Source organism: Salvelinus fontinalis, chromosome 35, assembly GCF_029448725.1.
Source record: "Salvelinus fontinalis isolate EN_2023a chromosome 35, ASM2944872v1, whole genome shotgun sequence".
NCBI classification, from domain to species: domain Eukaryota; kingdom Metazoa; phylum Chordata; class Actinopteri; order Salmoniformes; family Salmonidae; genus Salvelinus; species Salvelinus fontinalis.
In genome coordinates, this window is record NC_074699.1 from 14,578,155 (window position 1) to 14,600,212 (window position 22,058).

At 46.5% G+C, this 22,058-nt stretch overlaps 1 protein-coding gene across 7 annotated transcripts in view; it reads right to left on the reverse strand.

Annotated features, from left to right (window-relative positions):
• The window catches only part of LOC129834353 (protein MTSS 2-like), a 71,902-nt gene that overhangs the window by 42,028 nt on the left and 7,816 nt on the right, over window positions 1-22,058 (reverse strand). For all 7 annotated transcript variants that reach the window (XM_055899263.1, XM_055899261.1, XM_055899264.1 and 4 more), the window contains exons 2-3: window positions 16,895-16,956; window positions 16,616-16,689 (exon numbers count right to left, since the gene is read on the reverse strand). In XM_055899263.1, coding sequence (XP_055755238.1) covers window positions 16,616-16,689; window positions 16,895-16,956 — 136 coding nt within the window. The remainder of the gene's footprint in view (window positions 1-16,615; window positions 16,690-16,894; window positions 16,957-22,058) is intronic.

The following is a 22,058-nucleotide window of genomic DNA, read 5'->3' on the forward strand; positions in this document are numbered from 1 at the left end:
AGTTTTACTCAGTAGTCAGTACCGGGAAATATAGTCGGTACCATCTCCTTAAATATCACTGTTACTGCTACCCAACTCATATAGTATCTTACTTCACGTGTTTACTATAACAGACATTCCTGTGCACATGCTTTCCGATCAATTAGACCTATATTACCAGGAAGGTATATTTTTACACCAAGGAACAAGCCAATGTCAGTAAGACCTGGTCTGACGGGCTTGGTTTCAGTATCCACACTGCAATGCCACACAAGAGAAGAGACAGTCCAGAGACACGAACTGCTCTGCTCTGAGGGGAAGCTCATGGGATTGATTATTAGCCTGTCCACTTCCTGTATAGACCAGCAGTTCTAGTCCTTCTACTTGGATACATCTCCACCCATCACTGCCCTCCCTCGTACTCCTCTCTTCTCCTCTCCCCTCTTCTCCTACTCCTCTCTACTCCTTCTCCTCTCCCCTCTTCTCCTACTCCTCTCTTCTCCTTCTCCTCTCCCCTTCTCCTACTCCTCTCATATTTTCTCCTCTCCTGTCAAGGTCCCAAAGGTTGGGTGGGTGGGGAGAAAAGCCTCCAACAGGAGAAGGGGGGCTGCTTTCCTGTCCTCTCTCCAGATATCCAGGCCTTGAACTTGACTTCCACTACGATTCCCAGGTTGCTGCTCAGGGGGACTGCTGGGGGGGGGGGGGGGGGCGACGACATCTGTCTGCAACCAGACCACCTCGACAAGAGAAGTGCTGACCGTGTGGGAAAAAAATGAAAACCCACTGGCTCCATAAGAATGACTCTGTCCTAATCCCACTGGGAACGGACGTCAGTTTTGAATTACATTTGGTTGAGTTATCAACTAACCTGAAATCAACAAGACATTTCACCATGTCATTGGATTTAGGTTAAAAGTTGGGTGGGAAAAAAAGATGAAATGCCCTCATGCTGATGACTTTTCACAAATCCAATCAGTTTTCCACGTTGATTCAACATCACACAGATTTGGGAGGTTGAAATAAATGTGGAAACGACGTAGATTTAACCCGTTTTTGTCCAGTGGGTTGGTTCTGTGTGGGCTGAGCAGAGCAAAGCCAATGCAGCCTTATGAAGGGCCTCAAATCGGCTAACTCACAGTTACTTATTAAAACATAAAGGGAACAAAAAGTGGTCCCCCCCCCCACCCAATAGGGAGACAACAACTACATCACATAAACAAGCCGGTATCCCTCCAGCTCCTTCCACTGAGTGCTACCATGTGCTTCCAGGGTGACAATCTGCAGGCAGTACGAAACATGTAAACCGTGAGGACAGGAGGCTGTGGGTCTCAAGAACGTTGATCAGCTGAGGACCAATAGAACCAGCTCGGAGTAGAGTGTCAAAACGGTTCTCCATGGTCCTTCACAGAGAGAGACACGAGCCTCTGGTAGTGCAATAGGGAGAGAACATGGCTAATGCCACTCAGTCAATGCTAACCTAGTCTGTGGTGTGAAGCCAGGGCTAGCTCTCTGTTGGAGCAGAAAGGGGGCTGGGGACAAACACGCTGCATTTATCATGAGATCTCATGGTGCTTTATGCAACAGATCAGGGAAAGAAGTGCAAAACATTTTAGAAATGTAATGTTGGGTGGGAAACCAAAAACAGACACAGGCAGAAAGGTGTAGCCTAAAGCACGTTCCACAAGGGGAATAGCTCGCAAATGTTTACTAACGTTAGCTTTCGCTGGCCAACATAATTAAACGTTCGCACACATATGCCAACAGCCCCAAGAGGTAGTCCGCGGCAAACGGAAAATGGACTTCGCCGAGACGTTCGAGTAAGTCTATATTATTTCCATATGTATTACATAACTAAACGTTATAGACATTATATGTGTTGCCCCTAAGGGTGGAGCACTGTTCCCTAGCCTTAGTACTGCAGCAGAACATGAATGTACAGCAAGTCTCCCTAAAGCAGAAACCACACCACAACAACAGCAGATCCAACGTCTCCATTAGCCTCTCTTTCTGTCTACCTCTCTGGTGTCATCATTCTGTATGTTTCTCTCTCCTCCTTCCTCGTTCGCTCTCTCTCTCACACACACACACACACCTCAGCTGATTGTTCATGACGGCACAATGGCCTCACGCTCTGCATGTTAAATACAGGTAGCGTGTTGTATTCATGGACGGTAGCACATACGTGTTCATCCACATCACGTCCACATGCTTGCGCGCACACACACACACATTACTACGCCCTGTACAGATGGTTCCTACGGTAACATGCCATCTGCCCAGCAGGACTAGAGCAGCTTACAGGCACGACAGACCCGCCCTCCCTCCTCCCACACACACACACACACACACACACACACGTTTGTTTTACTATCCTTGTGGGGACCGAATAAACCCTACACCTTAACCTAACCCTAACCTTAACCCCAAATCCTAAAATTAAACCTAACCTTAACTCTTAACCATAACCTTAAATCTAACCCTAATTGTAACCCTAAACCTAAACCCTAAGCCTAAAATAACCTTTTTCCTTGTGGAAACTCGGAAAGAGGATTACACACAAACAACACACACACACACTCTTCACTACAACTACCACCCTAGCACTATGGAAATCCCACCATTAACTCTCATAATCTGCCATAAACCTTGTGTAATCTTTCCATGACCCGAACAATACCTGAATGCCTCATGGATTCACACACATGTTCTTGACTGGTACACACAAACACACGTGCGTGCACACAATTCGAGAGGAGAGGCTGTACTGTAGGTGGGTGGGTGTTTGGCTGACCCGGCCCAGAGCCCAGACACTCTGCTGACTGCGATAACACAGTAGTAGAATACAGGATGTGAGCCAGGGACAGACTCAGCCGGAGCCTAAGGAACCTCTTACATGGGGCACTGTGCCAAGGAGCAATACTAACATTGTCGGTCCAACTTTCAACTCGTTTCCACACTCACTGGCACATCTTTGACACATCACCTCCACTGTAGACGCACACACACACACACACACATGCAGCATCTCGTTTCACCATCACAGCATAAGGCTGGGTAACAGAGCTTGAGACATCATTGCACTTTTTCCGTCTCTATCATAGAAACATGCAATGTCCTCTAATCCCATGTGGTCTGTTTTGCAGAGAGTGTAGGTAGGGAGGGGCTCACAGTGAATTATCAAAAACAAATCAAAAACTGGACTATCGTACACATAAGCAAAACACATAAACAAAGCTATACTGTCTTATCAACTGCAGAGCGAATAATTGCTGGTTTCCTGGATAGTTTCTTCATCCTGTGTCCTCTGTGTATGTCTCTGTGGGCCCATGACCTCGCGACCCTTGGTGTCACCCCAGGCATCCAGCATGCGTCATACCAAACTGTGGCCAGGGCACTGGGGAATTTTGTGAAGATGAGAGAGAGACAGAACGGACGTTTGGGTTAGGGACTCCATCACTCTTCCTGTCAGACATGGACAAGGAGCAGAGATAGGCTGTTCTTGGCAGAGCAGAGATAGATGAGAGAGAAAGAGAGAGAGAGAGAACGGAATTATAAAATTAACTCGAAAATTGTAGACGGAGGAAGTGTAAGTCAAGCAGGACCAGATCTCAGCTGACTCCCGAGAGAGAAGAGAGAAGAGAGGAGAGAGGAGAGAGAGAGAGAGGAGAGAGAGAGAGAGCTTTAGTAACAGTTCTCACCAGAACATCCAGCAGTCAGAGACACAGGCCGAACAAGCAGAACAGAACCCTTAGCTCCGCCCCCTCACAGCTCCCCTGTGATAGGTCAGGGGGCCAGGCAGCGTCCCTGAGAACAGACCTGCTTAAAGCAGCCCCTGGCTGGCTGCCCTCCAGAGTCTTTCTACAGGGCTGTGGGAAACAGCTTAACACTCCAGAGCAGTCTAATCATTTCATCAGGCCTAAAGAACAGCAGCTCCCTCTGACCTTTCGTGTTCTGGGTTTAAAGCACTGCGGGACAATGGCAACACACCAGGAGTGAGAAAAGAGGGCCTTTCCAGGCCTCCTCACCCCCCTGGAGGAGGACTCTGTATTGCCTCCCAACTTCATCTCCACTTCAGGAGCGCCCCGACTCCGCTGAAAGCCCCGAGGGTGTGAGAGGGGTTACCAACACCAACGCTCTCCCTGACTCACTCCCCTCCACAGCTAAGTTAAAATCTACCTCCCAAACAACCAACACATATCAAAGCAGTCCCCTGTAGGAGCAGAGCCTTGGAGTCTGCTTCACTCCCTTTCCACACAGACCAGAGAGGACAGACTGGACTAGAGCACCAAGGGCAGGAAGACTGTAATTAGCCCTCTGCAATGATGACTAAGGACTGGTACGCAGAGCTTAGACAGGACAAGAGAGACAAGAGAACAAGACAGGCCCTACTGCTGTATTTGGCTCATCAGTAAGAACAAAAAAAACACAGTGACAAAAATCAGTCACGGTGCACACAAAAAAAAGAGCAAATGCATATTATGACAAATGCTGTGTCACAAATGGTAACAAAGGTTCCCAGAAAGACGTCAGAAGGACGTGAGAGGCAGAGTGTACCCAGCCACTACATCTGCATCATAAAGTAAAGCCACGGTTGCTATGTCAACACACCCAGAGGAATAGCTACATAGATGTGAGCCCACACTAAGGGCTTTAAAATGAGCAGGTGGGAGGAAGGAGGAAGGGAGGGAGGTGAACGGAGAGAAGGGTGGATAAGAAAGGGAAACAGAGGGGAAGAACGATAGGGTGAAAATAGCAGGAACGGAGACCAAGATGATGGAGTGTTGGTTGACATAAAAAAAAAGAAGAAGGGGGAGCAGAGAAAAACAGACAGGCATTTCGGAGATCAAGCAGCTATAAATATTGTCCTTAGGGACAGAGAAGAGAGAGAGAAGGAGACAGAGCTATAGAAGGAGAAATGAGTACCGCCTTTTACACAATGTCTAAACACTTTTCATACTGTACCCACCACCTAATCCCTTCACTCACCAAAATACAGCCCCCTTACAGAAACCATTCCCTCTCCCTGTGGCCACCTAAGAGAAACACCTGATGCCATCGCTCAGACTGTTTATAGTGTATCAGACGTTTATGGACAGTGCTGCTGTGGTCTGGTCCCCCTTTCCTTCCCCAGAGGCCTCAGGGACTGGCTGGGCTGAAGGACGATAGGCACAACTGGCCTTCGTGTCTAAATCTCCCTTTATGGGCAGAGAGGAGCGGCTCCGAACCAACGCCCAGCCTCCGTGTGTAAAACACGGAGTAGAGAAATATGAAAGGGTGTAAACAGTGTATCTGTGTTACAGGCGTGGTTTATTGTCGAGGGAACCGGAAGTAAGGAGTGGGGAAGAAAGACGGAGGGAGAAAGGAGCGGAGTGAGTGTGGCGGGCAGGCAGACGGACAGACAGAATGCAGGCAGCCAGAGAGAGCAGGGTTAATGAAATGAGTGATGATAGCACCAGCTGAGCCAGCAGTAGCAGCAGCAGTAGGGAGATCACGCCTGATTACTAACACTTAATACACTGGATTACCCTGGTCCTGACCCGGCCTGTCTGATCCTTCACACACACACACACACACTCTCTACCCCCTACCTCCACCCCCTGTCCAGCCAGCCACCACCATAATCCATACACTGTCCTCACCCCCACCCTAACCCCTACCTCCACCCCCTGTCCAGCCAGCCACCACCATAACCTACTATCCATACACTGTCCTCACCCCCACCCTAACCCCTACTTCCACCCCCTGTCCAGCCAGCCACCACCATAACCTACTATCCATACACTGTCCTCACCCCCACCCTAACCCCTACCTCCACCCCCTGTCCAGCCAGCCACCACCATAACCTACTATCCATACACTGTCCTCACCCCCACCCTAACCCCTAGCCAGCCACCATAACCCACATAGGCTGGGAAGCTGCCGCTTGACTGGCCTGGTCTTGTCTGGACTAGGCAGGGCTGGGCTGGAGGTGGGACACTGGTCCACAGCACACTCAGGCATGACTGAACACTGAAGACTTTCTATTCCACTGATCAAACTGATCTGGATGTAGGACAGATCTATAAGGCGATGTCCATGCCTCACAAACACAAGAGACAGTCTCTCTCTGCAATGACCACGTGACCTCATTGGCTTGATCCGAAATACAATTCAAGTTTATTTTTCTTAGGATTGTGTTTATTGGCATTATTTAGCATTTGTTGACAGAAAACAACAATTAAAGGATCTGGAACCTAAAGGATCTGGAACCTGGTTGTCAATGAGGTTAAAGAGGCCGCGATTGATAATAAACATGGCCTTACTATCTTTGTGGCCTTTGACCCTTTCAGCCCTGTATTAACTGTGGAACTGAGAGGAGCTAACAGCACCAACCATATAAAACCTGACGGCGTAACAACCTGCATCAACCAGGCCCCACGGTGATCACAACTAATCATCCCCAGCCTAAAGGCGGCTCAACCCGAGTCACTTTGTCAGGGACAAGGGGCTGTGCTTTGTAACACACACTGTCACACGGGGAGACAGTCGAAAACACACAGACCAGAACACAAAGCCTACTGGCTAACAGCAAGCAAAACAACCTCGCTCTATCCCTCTCTAACTCACCTCACACACAACAACTCCTCCTTTCTCTCTCGGTCTTCTCTCTCTCCCCCTTCTAAGTAGGCCATCTCCACCTTCCTGAGATTGCCTTTTGTTTTGGAGAGAGTGGTACAAAAACAACATTATTGGCTTTAATTAAGCCACAGTCACAATGGTCATCTCTCTCCCTCCCTCCGGCCACTCTGTGAGGACACTTCCTGGTGTCACAGTCCTCCTTTGTCCCTCAGGCGGCCAGGACAAGGCCAGCTCTATGTAAGTGGGAAGCAGAGAACACTGAGCCTACACGCCAAGGCCAAGTCTCCTCTTAATGAGAGAAGAGACTGCTGCTGGGAGAGAGAGAGGGAGAGAGAGAGGGAGAGAGAGGGAGACAGAGAGCTGTTTGGGACACGCCACACATCCTCCTCCCACATCTCCCCTCACCAGCCCCCAGGCTCAGCCCCAGTCTGCCTTTCTCTCCTTAGGCAATGGACAATCAGTAAAGGCACTAAACCAAAGCCAATGACTATAAGCGGGTGCTATAAGCAGGTTGTACACACCGAGGTTGGAGCCTTGGAGGTTACTATCCATAAACACCCAGTAATCAAGAACACTGTATTCAGACCGACCATTCACAATCCCTATTTCATATCGCTTTAGAATTCTACATTTCACCACGGCCGACCTATCCATTCTAAAATACTGGATGTCATCTCTCAAATTACTCCTCTCACTTGGCAACACAGCTATTTTTCTGCCATCACTCTCTCGCTCTGTTGCTTGGCAACCGGGCCTGCGATCCACCTCTTCTCTGGTTGGTTGATTGAAAGCAGAGAGAGCGAGAGCGAGAGAGAAACTCCCATATCTATTAGGTGAAATACCACAGTGTGCCATCACAGCAGCAAGATTTGTGACCTGTTGCCACAAGAAAAGGGCAACCAGTGAAGAACAAACACCATTGTAAATACAACCTATATTTGTATTTATTTATTTTCCCTTTTGTACTTTAACCATTTGCACATCGATACAACACTGAATATATACATAATATGACTATTATTTTTTATTGTTTATTTCACTTTTGTATATTATCTACTTCACTTGCTTTGGCAATGTTAACATATGTTTCCCATGCCAATAAAGCCCCTTGAATTGAATCGAGTGAGAAGCGACAGTAATCCACCAGATCTGTCACTTGGTAAAGGATTGGCATGTTTCAGTTGCCATTGACAAGTCCTTGCCCCGCCTCCCCCCATCCGACAGGGATTAATGTATTATAACAAGCATGCTGACCATATTGTGCTGTCAAAATCGTTAGATAGAGAGGGAGGGAAACAGACAGTGAAGTAGATGGAGAGAGAGAAAGACGGGAAAGAGACAGAGATGGCGGGGTTGGTCAGAGAGAGAGAGAGAGAGATCCCACTGCTGCAACCACTATGCATGCTTGGCTTCCTTCCTGTCTCTATTATGTTTCTATGAGGAGCGTTGGAGGTTTAAATCCCACCAACCTCTGCAGACTGTTCCTCCATGGAGAAAGACCACTAAAACACACACAGTAAGGCCGGGTGTACAAAATCCTGACCTTGCTGAGCCTTATTAAACCACCGTCTTTCCTGTAGCTTTTTCCTGTCTTCCCAACGCAGTGGTGAGCACACTAAACGATCTGGCACAGACGGGGTCACACACCACAAGCCTCTTCACCGTGCGGTCTCACGAAAACAACAATGTGATTCTATTGTTAAAGTAGCTAGATCGATCTGTGGCTCAAAAGCAGCCTCATTGCAGACATTCACGGTTGCCATACGGAGTTGAAATATCTAGCCAATACATTTTGAATTGAAATATTGCTCGTGAACTTCAGAGCTGAAACGATTTTACACTTTGGCAAGTAGAAATGCATATTAGTAGTAGGCATGGCCTCTGCGAAGAGTGTACACATTCTGGGTGATGTGAACCAACATCCTCTCACCGGCTTCTTCTCTGGCGAGCTCTCATTGGCTACTGCTGATGACCACCGTTCTCAAAACGTGTCGTTGCACATCTCACACTACAAGAGCGTCGCAGATTTGTTGCCGACGAAATCAAACATGTTTGAAAGTATCAGGATCGGTGACCCTAAGATTGCGTCTCTGACCCGCTCACATTAAACGAGTGTCGTGCTCCCCGAGTAGGCAACGACATTGGGGATTTTGTCTCCGATATGAAAAACGTGTCTAGGACAGCTAAATCAGGGACAAAAATTGTGTAGTGTACACCCGTCTTAAAACGCACGCACACATTGTTCTCCCCACACATTTAACACCCATCAGCACTTGTCACGGCAGCTACACACTAACAAAAGCCAGGAACCACAGAGTCTATCAACCTATGGGGACAGGACAGTGGTCTTTCCTTAGAATCCTGTGATTCTTGCCAATTCCTTTACTGCCCTCTGCCATTTCCAGAGGCTGGGTGGGGGGATCTTAGCATATCTATTCAAACAATATTTTCTATGAACCGTATTCTGTCATGTAATGCTAACCAGAAGTATACAGTTGCCATGGAAACAGGACTACTCCAGGTAAAAGAGTGCTGACGGTATGGAGGGGCAGCTAGCCCCCCAGGCAAGGCAACACCCACCCACGGCAGACAGACACAAGGCATTATGGGATTATGTGTTAGATCAAGGGCATGTCTGGTCTGACCCACGTGGAGTCAAAGGTCATCCTGAGGTCGTCATGGCCTCTACAGAATATCCACATCCCCTCCTCTCCTCAACATGGCACTCACTATCCTCTGATAAGTTGCTAACCAGTGGAGGCTGCTGAGGGGAGGACGGCTCATAATAATGGCTACAACGGAGTAAATGGAGTGGCATCAAACACATGGAAACCATGTATTTGATACCGTTCCACCGATTAGAGTGCAAAGTATAGCTACAATGTGTCCAAAAAGAGTCAAATAACGAACTGAAAGAAATGTGTTTTTGCATTGACAGCCGTACTATACAGTGCACTAATACACTACCAATCTACGACAAAGGCTTGTTTAGTCTGTATGAGAGAGCGGTCTCACCCACAGTGTACAATGTTGTTTCTTCTTTACCCGGGCGCTGTGACAATATTCCCTGGTGGTTCCGTGACAAGGTTGTGTTTAGTCTCCGTCTTAATTGTGCTGTGATAATAGGGTGAGCTGCACGGACGATGCCTCAGACTGCTGATCCCAGCATCGACTCCCTCTCACAGGGGAGCAGGTGTTCCCTAGAGGGGGGTGCCGTGGAGGAGCTGAGTCAGGACAACTGTGATCCTGCCAGCAGTATTAACTGGTCCTCGTGTGGCCCACATGAAGAACAAACACCGACCCAGCACTCCACTGGCTAATGAGGGAGTGTTGAAGGAACAGGCCACCAGGGCTCTAACATGGCCTGATGTGACACACACACTCCATGCCATGTCCCGGTCAACACACACACAGGCTAACAACCTCCAGGGTCCCATCTTGAACTTGACTTCAGCCAACAGAATGTTCTGTTCTTGTTCTCTCTCGCTTTCGCTCCAGAAACAATTTCACAACATCCTTCTCTGTCTTGATCTGAGCCAGCAACAGCAGCAGACAAATGCCTTCTCCCTTCAAAATCAAATTACACAGACCCAGCCTGTGCCTTTTGTAATCCTCCCTTTCTTTGCAAATGAATGTGTTCTTCATTTTCACGTCAGTCTAAGTGCATTCCGGTCACAAAGCCACTATTGAAAGATATAATGGTGCCTAGCTACACTGGGTATCAGATTTGGGCATTGAAATGTTAAGGGGGTAGAGATGTCTAACTACTAAAGCAGTCAAAAACACACCCGGTTGCGGTTTTATTTTTGACATTTTATGTGAGGTCTTTGACTAGTTGCTCACGAGTTGAGTGACTGTCCAATGTCAGCCTGTATTTAGCACTGAAGGCAAGATTAATATGGAAAAGACAAATAAAAACAAATACAATTCTTTAGAGGTCACACACACCGTTTTGCTCCTCATTCCCTCAATTAGGCTCCAGGCTACGATTTGCTGAGCTGGCAGCCATGTACTTCTGCCTTCTAGAGGGAGTCGTTTTGCCCCCTAGCGTATGAATCAGATTTATGATGTTCATTATAGGCCTTCCTATTCAACTCATGCAAGCAGGCCGTAAAACACCCAGATGAAGTCGTGTACAAGCTCATCTTGCACAGAGCACATCTGAGTGGACTCTTTATGACCAGGCTACTTTGTGGGTAGCGAGGCTTTTGGGATAGCCCCAGGTTTTAATGCTTCTACTGTGGGGGCCAAGAATGGAGGGCGAAAGAGAGTCAGACAGACAGAGAGAGCGAGAGACAGACAAACAGAGACACAGAGTGGACCAAAATTAAGGAACGCTTTGACTATCTACAGACTCAGTGAGCATAGCCTTGCTATTGAGAGGCGCTGCAGTAGGCAGACCTGGCTCTCAAGAGAAGACAAGCTATGTTCACATTAGAGGTCGACCGATTAATCGGAATGGCCGATTAATTTGGGCCAATTTCAAGTTTTCATAATAAATCGGAAATGGGTATTTATTTATTTAAATTTTACACACATTTATTTAACTAGGCACGTCAGTTAAGAACACATTCTTATTTTCAATGACGGCCTAGGAACGGTGGGTTAACTGCCTTGTTCAGGGTCAGAACAACAGATTTTTACCTTGTCAGCTCGGGGATTCAATCTTGCAACCTTCCGGTTGAGTTGATTTTATTTTTACAGAGACAGTAGACATTAATCTATATTTCAGTAAAAGTGTCGGTTTTAGGCAGCCGGCTAATTTTCAACCGGAGTCCCTGGGCAGGTTATTAAAAACAATTACAATATAAACAATCATTGAGCAGTGAGCACATGCAGGTTAACTAGTCCAACGCTCTAACCACCTGCCTTACATTGCACTCAAAGAGGAGCCTGCCTGTTACGCGAATGCAGTAAGAAGCCAAGGTAAGTTGCAAGCTAGCATTAAACTTATCTTATAAAAAGAAAACAATCAATCATAAATCACTAGTTAACTACACGTTGTTGATGATATTACTAGTTTATCTAGCGTGTCCTGCGTTGCATATAAACGATGCGGTGCGCATTCGCGAAAAAGGACTGTCGTTGCTCCAACGTGTACCTAACCATAAACATCAATGCCTTTCTTAAAATCAATACACAACTATATAGTTTTAAACCTGCATATTTAGTTAATATTGCCTGCTAACATGAATTTCTTTTTAACTTGGGAAATTGTGTCAGTTCTCTTGCAACAGAGTCGGGGTATATGCAGCAGTTTGGGCCGCCTGGCTCGTTGCGAACTGTGTGAAGACTATTTCTTCCTAACAAAGACAGCCAACTTCGCCAAACGGGGGATGGTTTAACAAAAGCGCATTTGCAAAAAAATCACAATCGTTGCACGAATTTACCTAACCATAAACATCAATGCCTTTCTTAAAATCAATACACAGAAGTATATTTTTTTAAACCTGCATATTTAGCTAAAATAAATCCAGGTTAGCAGGCAATATTAACCAGGTGAAATTGTGTCACTTTTCTTGCGTTCATTGCACGCAGAGTCAGGGTATATGCAACAGTTTGGGCCGCCTGGCTCGTTGCGAACTAATTTGCCAGAATTTTATGTAATTATGACATAACATTGAAGGTTGTACAATGTAACAGCAATATTTAGACTTAGGGATGCCAACCGTTAGATAAAATACGGAACGGTTCTGTATTTCACTGAACGAATAAACGTTTTGTTTTCGAAATGATAGTTTCCAGATTCGACCATATTAATGACCAAAGGCTCGTATTTCTGTGTGTTATTATGTTATAATTAAGTCTATGATTTGATATTTGATAGAGAGTTGCCGACTCAGTCTGACTGAGCAATGGTAGGCAGCAGCAGGCTTGTACGCATTCATTCAAACAGCACTTTCGTGAGTTTTGTCAGCAGCTCTTCGCAATGCTTCAAGCATTGAGCTGTTTATGACTTCAAGCCTATCAACTCCCGAGATTAGGCTGGTGTAACCGATGTGAAATGTCTAGCTAGTTAGCGGGGTGCGCGCTAATAGCGTTTCAATCGGTGACGTCACTCGCTCTGAGACTTGGAGTAGTTGTTCCCCTTGCTCTGCAAGGGCCGCAGCTTTTATGGAGCGATGGGTAACGATGCTTCGAGGGTGGCTGTTGTCGATGTGTTCCTGGTTCGAGCCCAGGTAGGGGCGAGGAGAGGGACGGAAGCTATACTGTTACACTGGCAATACTGTGCCTATAAGTGCCTATAAGAACATTCAATAGTCAAAGGATATGAAATACAAGTGGTATAGAGAGAAATAGTCCTATAATTCCTATAATAACTACAACCTAAAACTTCTTACCTGGGAATATTGAAGACTTATGTTAAAAGGAACCACCAGCTTTCATATGTTCTCATGTTCTGAGCAAGGAACTTAAACGTTAGCTTTCTTACATGGCACATATTGCACTTTTACTTTCTTCTCCAACACTTTGTTTTTACATTATTTAAACCAAATTTAACATGTTTCATTATTTATTTGAGGCTAAATTGATTTTATTGATGTAAAATATTAAGTTAAAATAAGTGTTCATTCAGTATTCTTGTAATTGTCACAATTACAAATAAATAAATACATTTTAAAAATAAATGTAAAAAAAAAAATCGGCCGATTAATCGTTATCGTCTTTTTTTGGCCCTCCAATAATCGGTATCGGTATTGAAAAATCATAACCGGTCGACCTCTAGTTCACACTGCCCACAGAATAAGGTGGAAACTGAGCTGCACTTCCTAACCTCCTGCCAAATGTATGACCATATTAGAGACACATATTTCCCTCAGATTACAAAGATCCACAAAGAGTTTTTTTCACTCAATTTTTTATGAGAGATAGTGAGTGAGAGAGTACAGAATATGAGCCAAAAAAGCTTTTGTCATTTGTATTCTCTGAAATGAATTAGCTTTTTATCCGACAGAAAAAGGCTATCAGCTTCGAAAAGGGCCATACACACTGCTTCCAATGTCAGTGGTGGCCATCAATAACTCAGCCATTCAGTGTTCATGTCTCACCCTGGTACTTATTATAGCTCTCAATAAGTATCGTTCCACGAGAGGGTTTGGCAAATGATATTTGTTTAGGAAAATAAAGAGACTGTGTAGTCAAAATAGTTAGTAACCCCTGTGTGTGTGTGAGAGAGAGAGAAAGAGAAAAGAACAGTGAATGTGTAACGGGAAAGCAGCTGGGTGGAGGAAGATGAGGAGTAAAAGGCTGCTCAATGAGAGGCAGAGGACAGATTATTAGAGACAGGAAGCATGCCACCCCTTTACCCTACCCCAAACTACCAACCCCGGACCACAGCGGGCCCCCCCTTTACCCTACCCCAAACAACCAACCCCGGACCACAGCGGCCACCCCTTTACCCTACCCCAAACTACCAACCCCGGACCACAGCGGCCCCCCCTTTACCCTACCCCAAACTACCAACCCCGGACCACAGCGGCCCCCCCTTTACCCTACCCCAAACTACCAACCCCGGGCCACAGCGGGCCCCCAACAGCAAGATGAAAGCCTGGTTTGTGTTTGTGTGTGTATGCTTGTTTGACCTGCGTGAGGTAGTGAGGGCAGAGGGGCACATCTGAAAAACACACACAAACTCCTCTCCGCAACTTTGCCCCTTGTCAGGGAGTTGACACTCGGTTTTCTTCACTCATAGTCCCCTCTCTCGCCTCATATCGCCGCTCTCTACTCTCAACATGCACTCCTCGGTCTCATTCCCTCTTTCACCCCTCCCCGCTTCCATATCTCCCTCCCTCGAGGTCCTCCCTGCAGTCCAGTCTAGTCTGTTTGATCCTGCAGTCTGTTAGGTGACAGTCAGTCTTCTCAGAGAAGAAGCCTACACAGGGCCTGTTAGCCGCTGCTCGCTCCAGCGCCAATTGGACTCTACAGAACACCTGTATGCGTTCCAGCTGGATCTGAGCAGTTCCACCCACACACACACACAGGATTCTACAGAACATCTGGATGCGTTACAGCTGGACCTGTGGGGATCCAAATCAGGTTTAGCAAAGCATCTGCCTCTACGCCACCAGCATGGCTGTGGAGCAGGGAACTGGCCTCAACAGCTCCACATGGACCTGAGGCTTGTTCTTCGCTTTGTTCTAGAACCTAAAACTGCAGAACACCACCACTCCTTCAGAGAAGAGGCTGGTGTTCTGTAGCACGGAACTCAAACCAACTATTTCTATGTTCTGGACTGTATGTCTGAGAACAGAGCGGAGGGATAGAGAGAGAGAGAGCGTCTTCGCCCTGTGGGGCTGAGACAGACAGAGCCTGTTACTGTAATGGCTCTCACACACACACAGAGAGACAGTCACATTCTAAATGGCCAGAAGAGACAATTACTTAAGAGAGACGCCATTGAACTGGTTTCATTCATGGGGAAGGCCTATCAGAACACACGAGGCAGTCAGAGGGATAATTGTGCGTTCGTATAGAGTCACTGCATTGAGAACGGTTACTCTACTGTATGTTGTGGTTACCACACATCTCCATCACCGGGAGAACCCGCAGCGTGTTGGACCGCGCGGCAGATAAACATACTGTACAGATGTGCCTGTCTGCTGATGCTGAGTGAGTGAGTGAGTGAGTGAGTGAGTGAGTGAGTGAGTGAGTGAGTGAGTGAATGAGTGAGTGAGTGAGTGAGTGAGTGAGTGGTCTCCACCACAAATCTCCAATAATCACAGTTAGCATCTGCCACAGTCACGGCCACAACTGACCAGCAATGCAGACATGACCACAAAGGAATAACAGACACACGCACGCACTGGAGAGTTCTAAACTCTATACATTACTGCTGAATCCTCACACTCTTCTACTACAACAAAAAGAGAAGAGAAAAAAGGACATCGTCTTCCATCTCCTTCCTCTCCCGTCTCTGGCATAATACCTTGTTCCATCTTGTTGTGTCCTTGAAGAGCCTCCCATCTCTCTCTCTCCTTTCCTACAGCTCCTCTCCTACACTATAGTGTACTTCCTCCCTCTGTCCCCGGCGGTGTGTGTCTGTCCTGCCCTAGGTGGGCCCCTGTGGTCTCTGGAGGATGTAGGATGTGCCCCTCACTGCTTTTACAGGCCAGACAGGAAGCACCCAACCCTGTCAGCACATTAAAAATGCCAAACGCCTGGTGTGGTCTCTCACAAACACACCCAAATGCACACGCAGGGGGGCAAACACACATGCACACACATACACAGGGACACAAACACACACACACTGTACACACATACAGTACAAGAGCCACACCCAGTAAGGCCCAGTATTCCGTATGCCAAGTCTTCTGAAAGGAGCTCAGCAGTCTCCTAACACTGCCCCGAGCCCCCCAGCCAAAAAGAACCCTGCTGCCCAGCCGCTTGCCACATCTTCTCTCTCTTGTACCATAAACCAAGCCTTTGTTCTCCGCGCCTCACATTATCCGGTGGGATGATGCTCCATTCATCTCCATCTCTGCTCCCTAAACACAGCTAATTCAGGGATGAAACCTCTTCAAAGTTCATAGAGAATGTAACTTTAGGCCCCGTATCAAACTCACCTTTTTAAATCAGTAAACAAATGTATTAAAGCTGGTGACATCTTATCAAGGGACTGTTAATAAAAATCACATCCCTATCGGCACGGAGTGTCACTTATGAGGATCTGTTCCCTTAACTCGTATCCAAGTATACCTGATGTTATTCTCTCACATAAAGGAACACGATCACACAGGCACACACACTTCATTCTGTGGAATCTTTAACTAGATGCACAACAATCTGTCCACACAACAACAGGAGGAGTGATCCCCTAATCAAATCGGTCTCTCTATCCTTCTCTGGAAAGGCTGCCCTCCAAAAGATTAACCCAAATCACCTGGGATACCCTCATCCCCACACTCACAGACACATGCAAAACGTACATTACTCTACACACACACACACACACATATCAACTCCCGTATCCTCAGAGCGAGCTCGCTCACACACACACATCTGGAAGCTCACGTACCTCTGGTGTTGGTGGCCATGTCCGCCACCTTCTGAAAGGCATCCAGGAAGGCCACTGCCGCCAGCACTGTGGTCCTGAGAGCAGAGCAGAGCGGGACAGAGCAGACATATGATTGGCACCAGTTCACAACCACAGCCATTTCAACATAAACAAACATAGTCAGCAGATCTGGCGCCTCTGAACAGACAGCGGGGGATTCCATTGTTATCAATGGCACTGGCTGGGATACTCATTGATGGGCACTGCTCTAGTACACACAGGACAGTGGCTGGGGCTTACCGGAGCTGGGAGTGCAGTTTGGTGGCCTTGGCACTGAAGTCCTCCCACACGGGGTATGAACACTGGGAATAAATAAATAGAAAGGGACACGTTAGAATCTATATTTTAGGACATTATGCAATACAACTAGTGCATTGTCTGTACAGATATCTGACAGGTCTGACCTTTGTGTTTTCACTCACAACACCAGTCAACACCACATGCTCTAGACTTGTGTTTGCGCACAACACTCCTAGAAAATAAGGTGCTACCTAGAACCTAAAGGGGTTCTTCAGCTGTCCCCATAGGAGAACCCTTTGAAGAACCCTTTTTGGTTAAAAGGGTCTACCTCGAACCAAAATTCTAGCTGGAACCAAAAAAGGGTTCTCCTATGAGGACAGCCGAAGAACCCCTTTGGTACACTTTTTTCAAAGAGCGTAATATAAAATGAGCACTTCACGTGTAGCATTGCACCTCCCATGAGGAGCAGAATATTCTGGGTGAAATAATGTCACGGTGAACAGGCAGGCAGACAAAAATGTCTGCTATGTTCCCTGGTCTGAGTCATCACTGTCTGTGATTGGGCAACACATCCTCTGTTTCCACCAGCCCCTGGCACCGGCAGATATCAAAGGAAGCAATGAACGGCAACGCAAATCAAACACTATATTTGTACCCTCCAAAATGACTGTTAAGTTCTCTTCTTTTTAACCCTATATAGGTGTCCTTTCTCTTTGTTCATACCCATTATCACAAGCAAAAAATCCACAAGGTAAATAGTAGTAAATGCAGGGGAGGCTGCTGAAGGAAGGATGGCTCATAATAACACCTGGAACATGGAAACCATGTGTATGATGTATTTGATACCATTCCACTCCGGCCATTACGACAAACCCATCCTCCACAATGGTGCCACCAACCTCCTGTAAGTACATGGTGTTACAAGTTGACTATAACATCTCTTCTACCTGCAGGGCAGAGTGTGTGTCCAGCCCTCTGTGCCGCTCTCTGTCTTTGTTATCAGACGCTATGACCTTGAGAGCAGCAGATCATAGGGCTGTGTGCCCAAGGCTGAAATAAGCCTCACTCCACAGCACAGCTGGGGGTTAGAGATCTCCAGAAGCAAGTAACCCCGAGTCCCCCCGCCGTCTCCAAACCCCCAGCATGCAGGGAGAGAGAGGGGGAGAGGGGATAAGAACCTAGGAGATCGTGGGAGGAAAAGACAAAAGAGACCGGAGAAAAAGGAAAGGGGGATATGGTGGAAAGGGAATGGGAGAGAGGGAGAATGAAGAGTAGCGTTTAAGGGACAGGACACAACCGGAGCGGAGGAGCAAGGATGTCACGGGGGCTACAGTGAGCGACAGAGGGCGTCTCGCCCTGTGATCTGACGTCTCATTCCTGGTGTTTGATGTCAGTTAATTTGGTCTGAAATCAGAGCAGTATTTCCCTGCGGTCCCCGTCTGTGTTTGAAGTGCTCTAATCTTGCAATGTTGCAAGCCTGACGTCTATCAGGAGAGGCCTTGGGAGATAATGGGAGATAAGGAGTGGGCGACGCCTCCTCTCCATTGCAACCACACCAGCCCATCCCTCATTAACATATTAGGGAATTCTAATCCAATAGAGGGCATCCTGGTGGTGCCCGATTGTGTAACGATTGTTTATTAGGTTCATTGTAGGCCTGGGGATATTTTATTTCCCATCCTCCTCAATGAATCGCTCACTCACTCCTACTCGACTTGCAACATGACCCACAAACAATGAGATAAGTACCTCTCTCAATCCATCCATCCGCCTGGATTGTTCCCAGGTAAAGAGAGCAGGCTATTTCCCCTTTAGCTTAACCAAGTGGAACAGAGCCATTAAAAGGTGCATTATCAGAAACAATAAAACAACCCAGAGGCAGACTGATAATGCAGAGTAAAGACAAAGAAAAAGGAAGGAATATTTAAAAATAATTATTCTAGGCAAGTCAGTTAAGAACAAATTCTTATTTACAATGATGACCTACCCCTGCCAAACCCTCACCTAACCCGACGATGCTGGGCCAATTGTGCGACGCCCTACGGGACTCGCGGTCACGGCTGGTTGTGACACAGCCCGGGATCGAACCCAGGTCTGTAGTGATGCCTCTAGCACTGCGATGCAGTGCCTTAGACCGCTGTGCCACTCAGGATCCACATTGCATTGACAATGGATTGCTGTTTGCATCCCTGGAGGTCAAGGCATTCAAACAGAAGCATGACATAACTGGCTGCCACAGTGCAGGTCAATCAATCAATCACATTTATTTATAAAGCCCTTCTTACATCAGCTGATGTCAAAAAGTACTGCACAGAAACCCAGCCTAAAACCCCAAACAGCAAGCAATGCAGGTGTAGAAGCACGGTGGCTAGGAAAAACTCCCTAGAAAGGCCAGAACCTAGGAAGAAACCTAGAGAGGAACCAGGCTATGAGGGGTGGCCAGTCCTCTTCTGGCTGTGCTGGGTAGAGATTATAACAGAACATGGCCAAGATGTTCAAATGTTTATAAATGACCAGCAGGGTCAAATAAGAATCTGGAGCTGGAGGTCTGGAGCGGTGTTCTCCTCACAGGCCACTCAGCTACTGATAACATGCTATTGCATCACCGCTTCCTCTTCTGCACATAAAGACATCCTCACAGTAGTGACAGCACACAGAAAACTCCATAGTAACACATCTCGTGCCCGACTACCCCTAGACATGCAGCGCATCATCTCTCCCTTCCACCAGCTCTCGCTAACCCCTCAAAGGTTTAAGGTTATCGGTTCCATGATGGGCTAGCTCGACTCTGGAACTCTCCAGTGAGTTTACAGTCCATTGGCTTATATCTGTGCTCAGTGGACTAGAATTCTGTTCTGTTGTTTAGCGAACCAAACATGTTTACTGGATTGAATGAAAAGCTCACAGCTTCATCACTTTGTTCCTTTGTTCTCTGGAGGATGACATGAACCACAGATTCAAGAGTGGATTAGCCCAATTTCAGCTCTTTAAAAATCGGGCCAATTCAGAATTTTAAAGAAATAAAACATCCACACAATTTCAGTTCTTTACGCTAAAATTATAGCTCCCATTTTGGATGTGCGCCAAAGGATACTGTATACATTCCTTCTATAGCAACTGTATGAGACAAGGAACCAACGGTGGGCCCCTAGCTTATTAAGAAGCCCATTTACAGGCTGTCGGAACAAGGACAGGGCACAGACAGGCAAGGGCAAAGGGTTAATAGATGCATACACCTAAGCTTAATGAAGTAATTGGAAGCAGAGCTACACGTACAAACGTGCGTACCCACAAAGTCTACTACATCGTGTTGCATAATCTCCAGATCAGGGGAGCTCCTACTACTTAGATCCAGGAAAGTAGACTCCTCTAAGGGATTTACTGTATCAGTAGGCCAAATGTGTTCAGCTGGAGTGATGGACGCAGGCAATGCGCATGACAAGTTTGATTGAATGGAAATGTTCACTAAGTCACAGGAGGTTGGTGGCACCTTAACTGGGGAGGACGGGCTCGTGGTAACGGCTGGAGCAGAATCAGTGGAACGGTTTCAAACAAATCAAACACTTGGATTCCATTCCATTAGCTCTTTTCTAGACATTATTATGAGCCATCCTCCCCTCAGTAGCCCCCATTGCACTAAGTGTTATGTCTAGTTTCAGGACAAAATATAACGTCTCCACTACTGATATGAACAGCAAACACTGGATTGGAGCAAGTTCTCAGTAACTTTAACATTACTTGAGGATAGATACTGTGACGAATCTCAAAGTGCCTGTGAGCTGTTCTTATGTGACTCGTGTTAGACATGAGAAATTGTTTACCTTCTGTAAGTTTAAGAAACAATACCTTGTGCCATGTAATTTTGTTACCAAAAACCCATTTATCTTCAAGATATTTTCTCATTTCTCTCCCACATGAGGAGGAGGATAATAAAGTTTAAGTAAAGGTAGACCTACAAATTAGCTAGTGTTTTTACTGATGCACATTTGTGGCCTGCTGGAGGTCATTTTGCAGGGCTCTGGCAGTGCCCCTCCTTGCACAAAGGCGGAGGTAGCGGTCCTGCTGCTGGGTTGTTGCCCTCCTACCGCCTTCTCCACGTCTCCTGATGTACTGGCCTGTCTCCTGGTAGCGCCTCCATGCTCTGGACACTACGCTGACAGACACAGCAAACCTTCTTGCCATAGCTCGCATTGATGTGCCATCCTGGATGAGCTGCACTACCTGAGCCACTTGTGTGGGTTGTACACTCCGTCTCATGCTACCACTAGAGTGAAAGCACCGCCAGCATTCAAAAGTGACCAAAACATCAGCCAGGAAGCATAGGAACTGAGAAGTGGTCTATGGTCACCACCTGCAGAACCAGTCCTTTATTGGGGGGGTGTCTTGCTAATTGCCTATAATTTCCACTTTTTGTCTATTCCATTTGCACAACAGCATGTGAAATTTATTGTCAATCAGTGTTGCTTCCTAAGTGGACAGTTTGATTTCACAGAAGTGTGATTGACTTGGAGTTACATTGTGTTGTTTAAGTGTTCCCTTTATTTTTTTGAGCAGTGTATATAAAACACAGGTAAATTCACATTTTTGATTGCACTGGGTTTTTAACCGAGTTTATGGAAAACGTGGTTACATAAAAAAACTAAGGGTGAACTTTGCTTCTGCACAGTTCTTCCACTAAATGTGTTTTTGTGAAATGTTCTGTGTAAATTGTTCAAAGTAGTCCTTGTGCATAGAGTGTGGTCTGTAAACTTTGAAATCGGTGGTTTTTGTTTGGCATACATTTTAAAGTGAAAAATCTGAGTTAAAGCATAATTCCGTTACTGTGGAATTGCCAAAATATGTGACTTGTTTCAGGAAAATAGGCGTATGTCGCGCGTCATTACTTCGCAGGAGAGCCGTTTGAACATAGCTAGCTACATATCTTAACAAACGACTCCACTATGCAAGTAACCATTTCAATAGAATGTTGATGTCACTGCGACAACTCTTGATAGACGTAGCTGGTAAATTCGCTCTGGCTATCTACTCCGATTTCAGAGCACTCTCGTCTGAATGTGCCAGAGTGCAGAATAACTGATGAATTTACAAACGCTCAACACCTGTTGAATATGGCCGATGTCAGTAAAATGTTGGCAAAAAAGCGTAATTAAATTGTTGCCAGCCG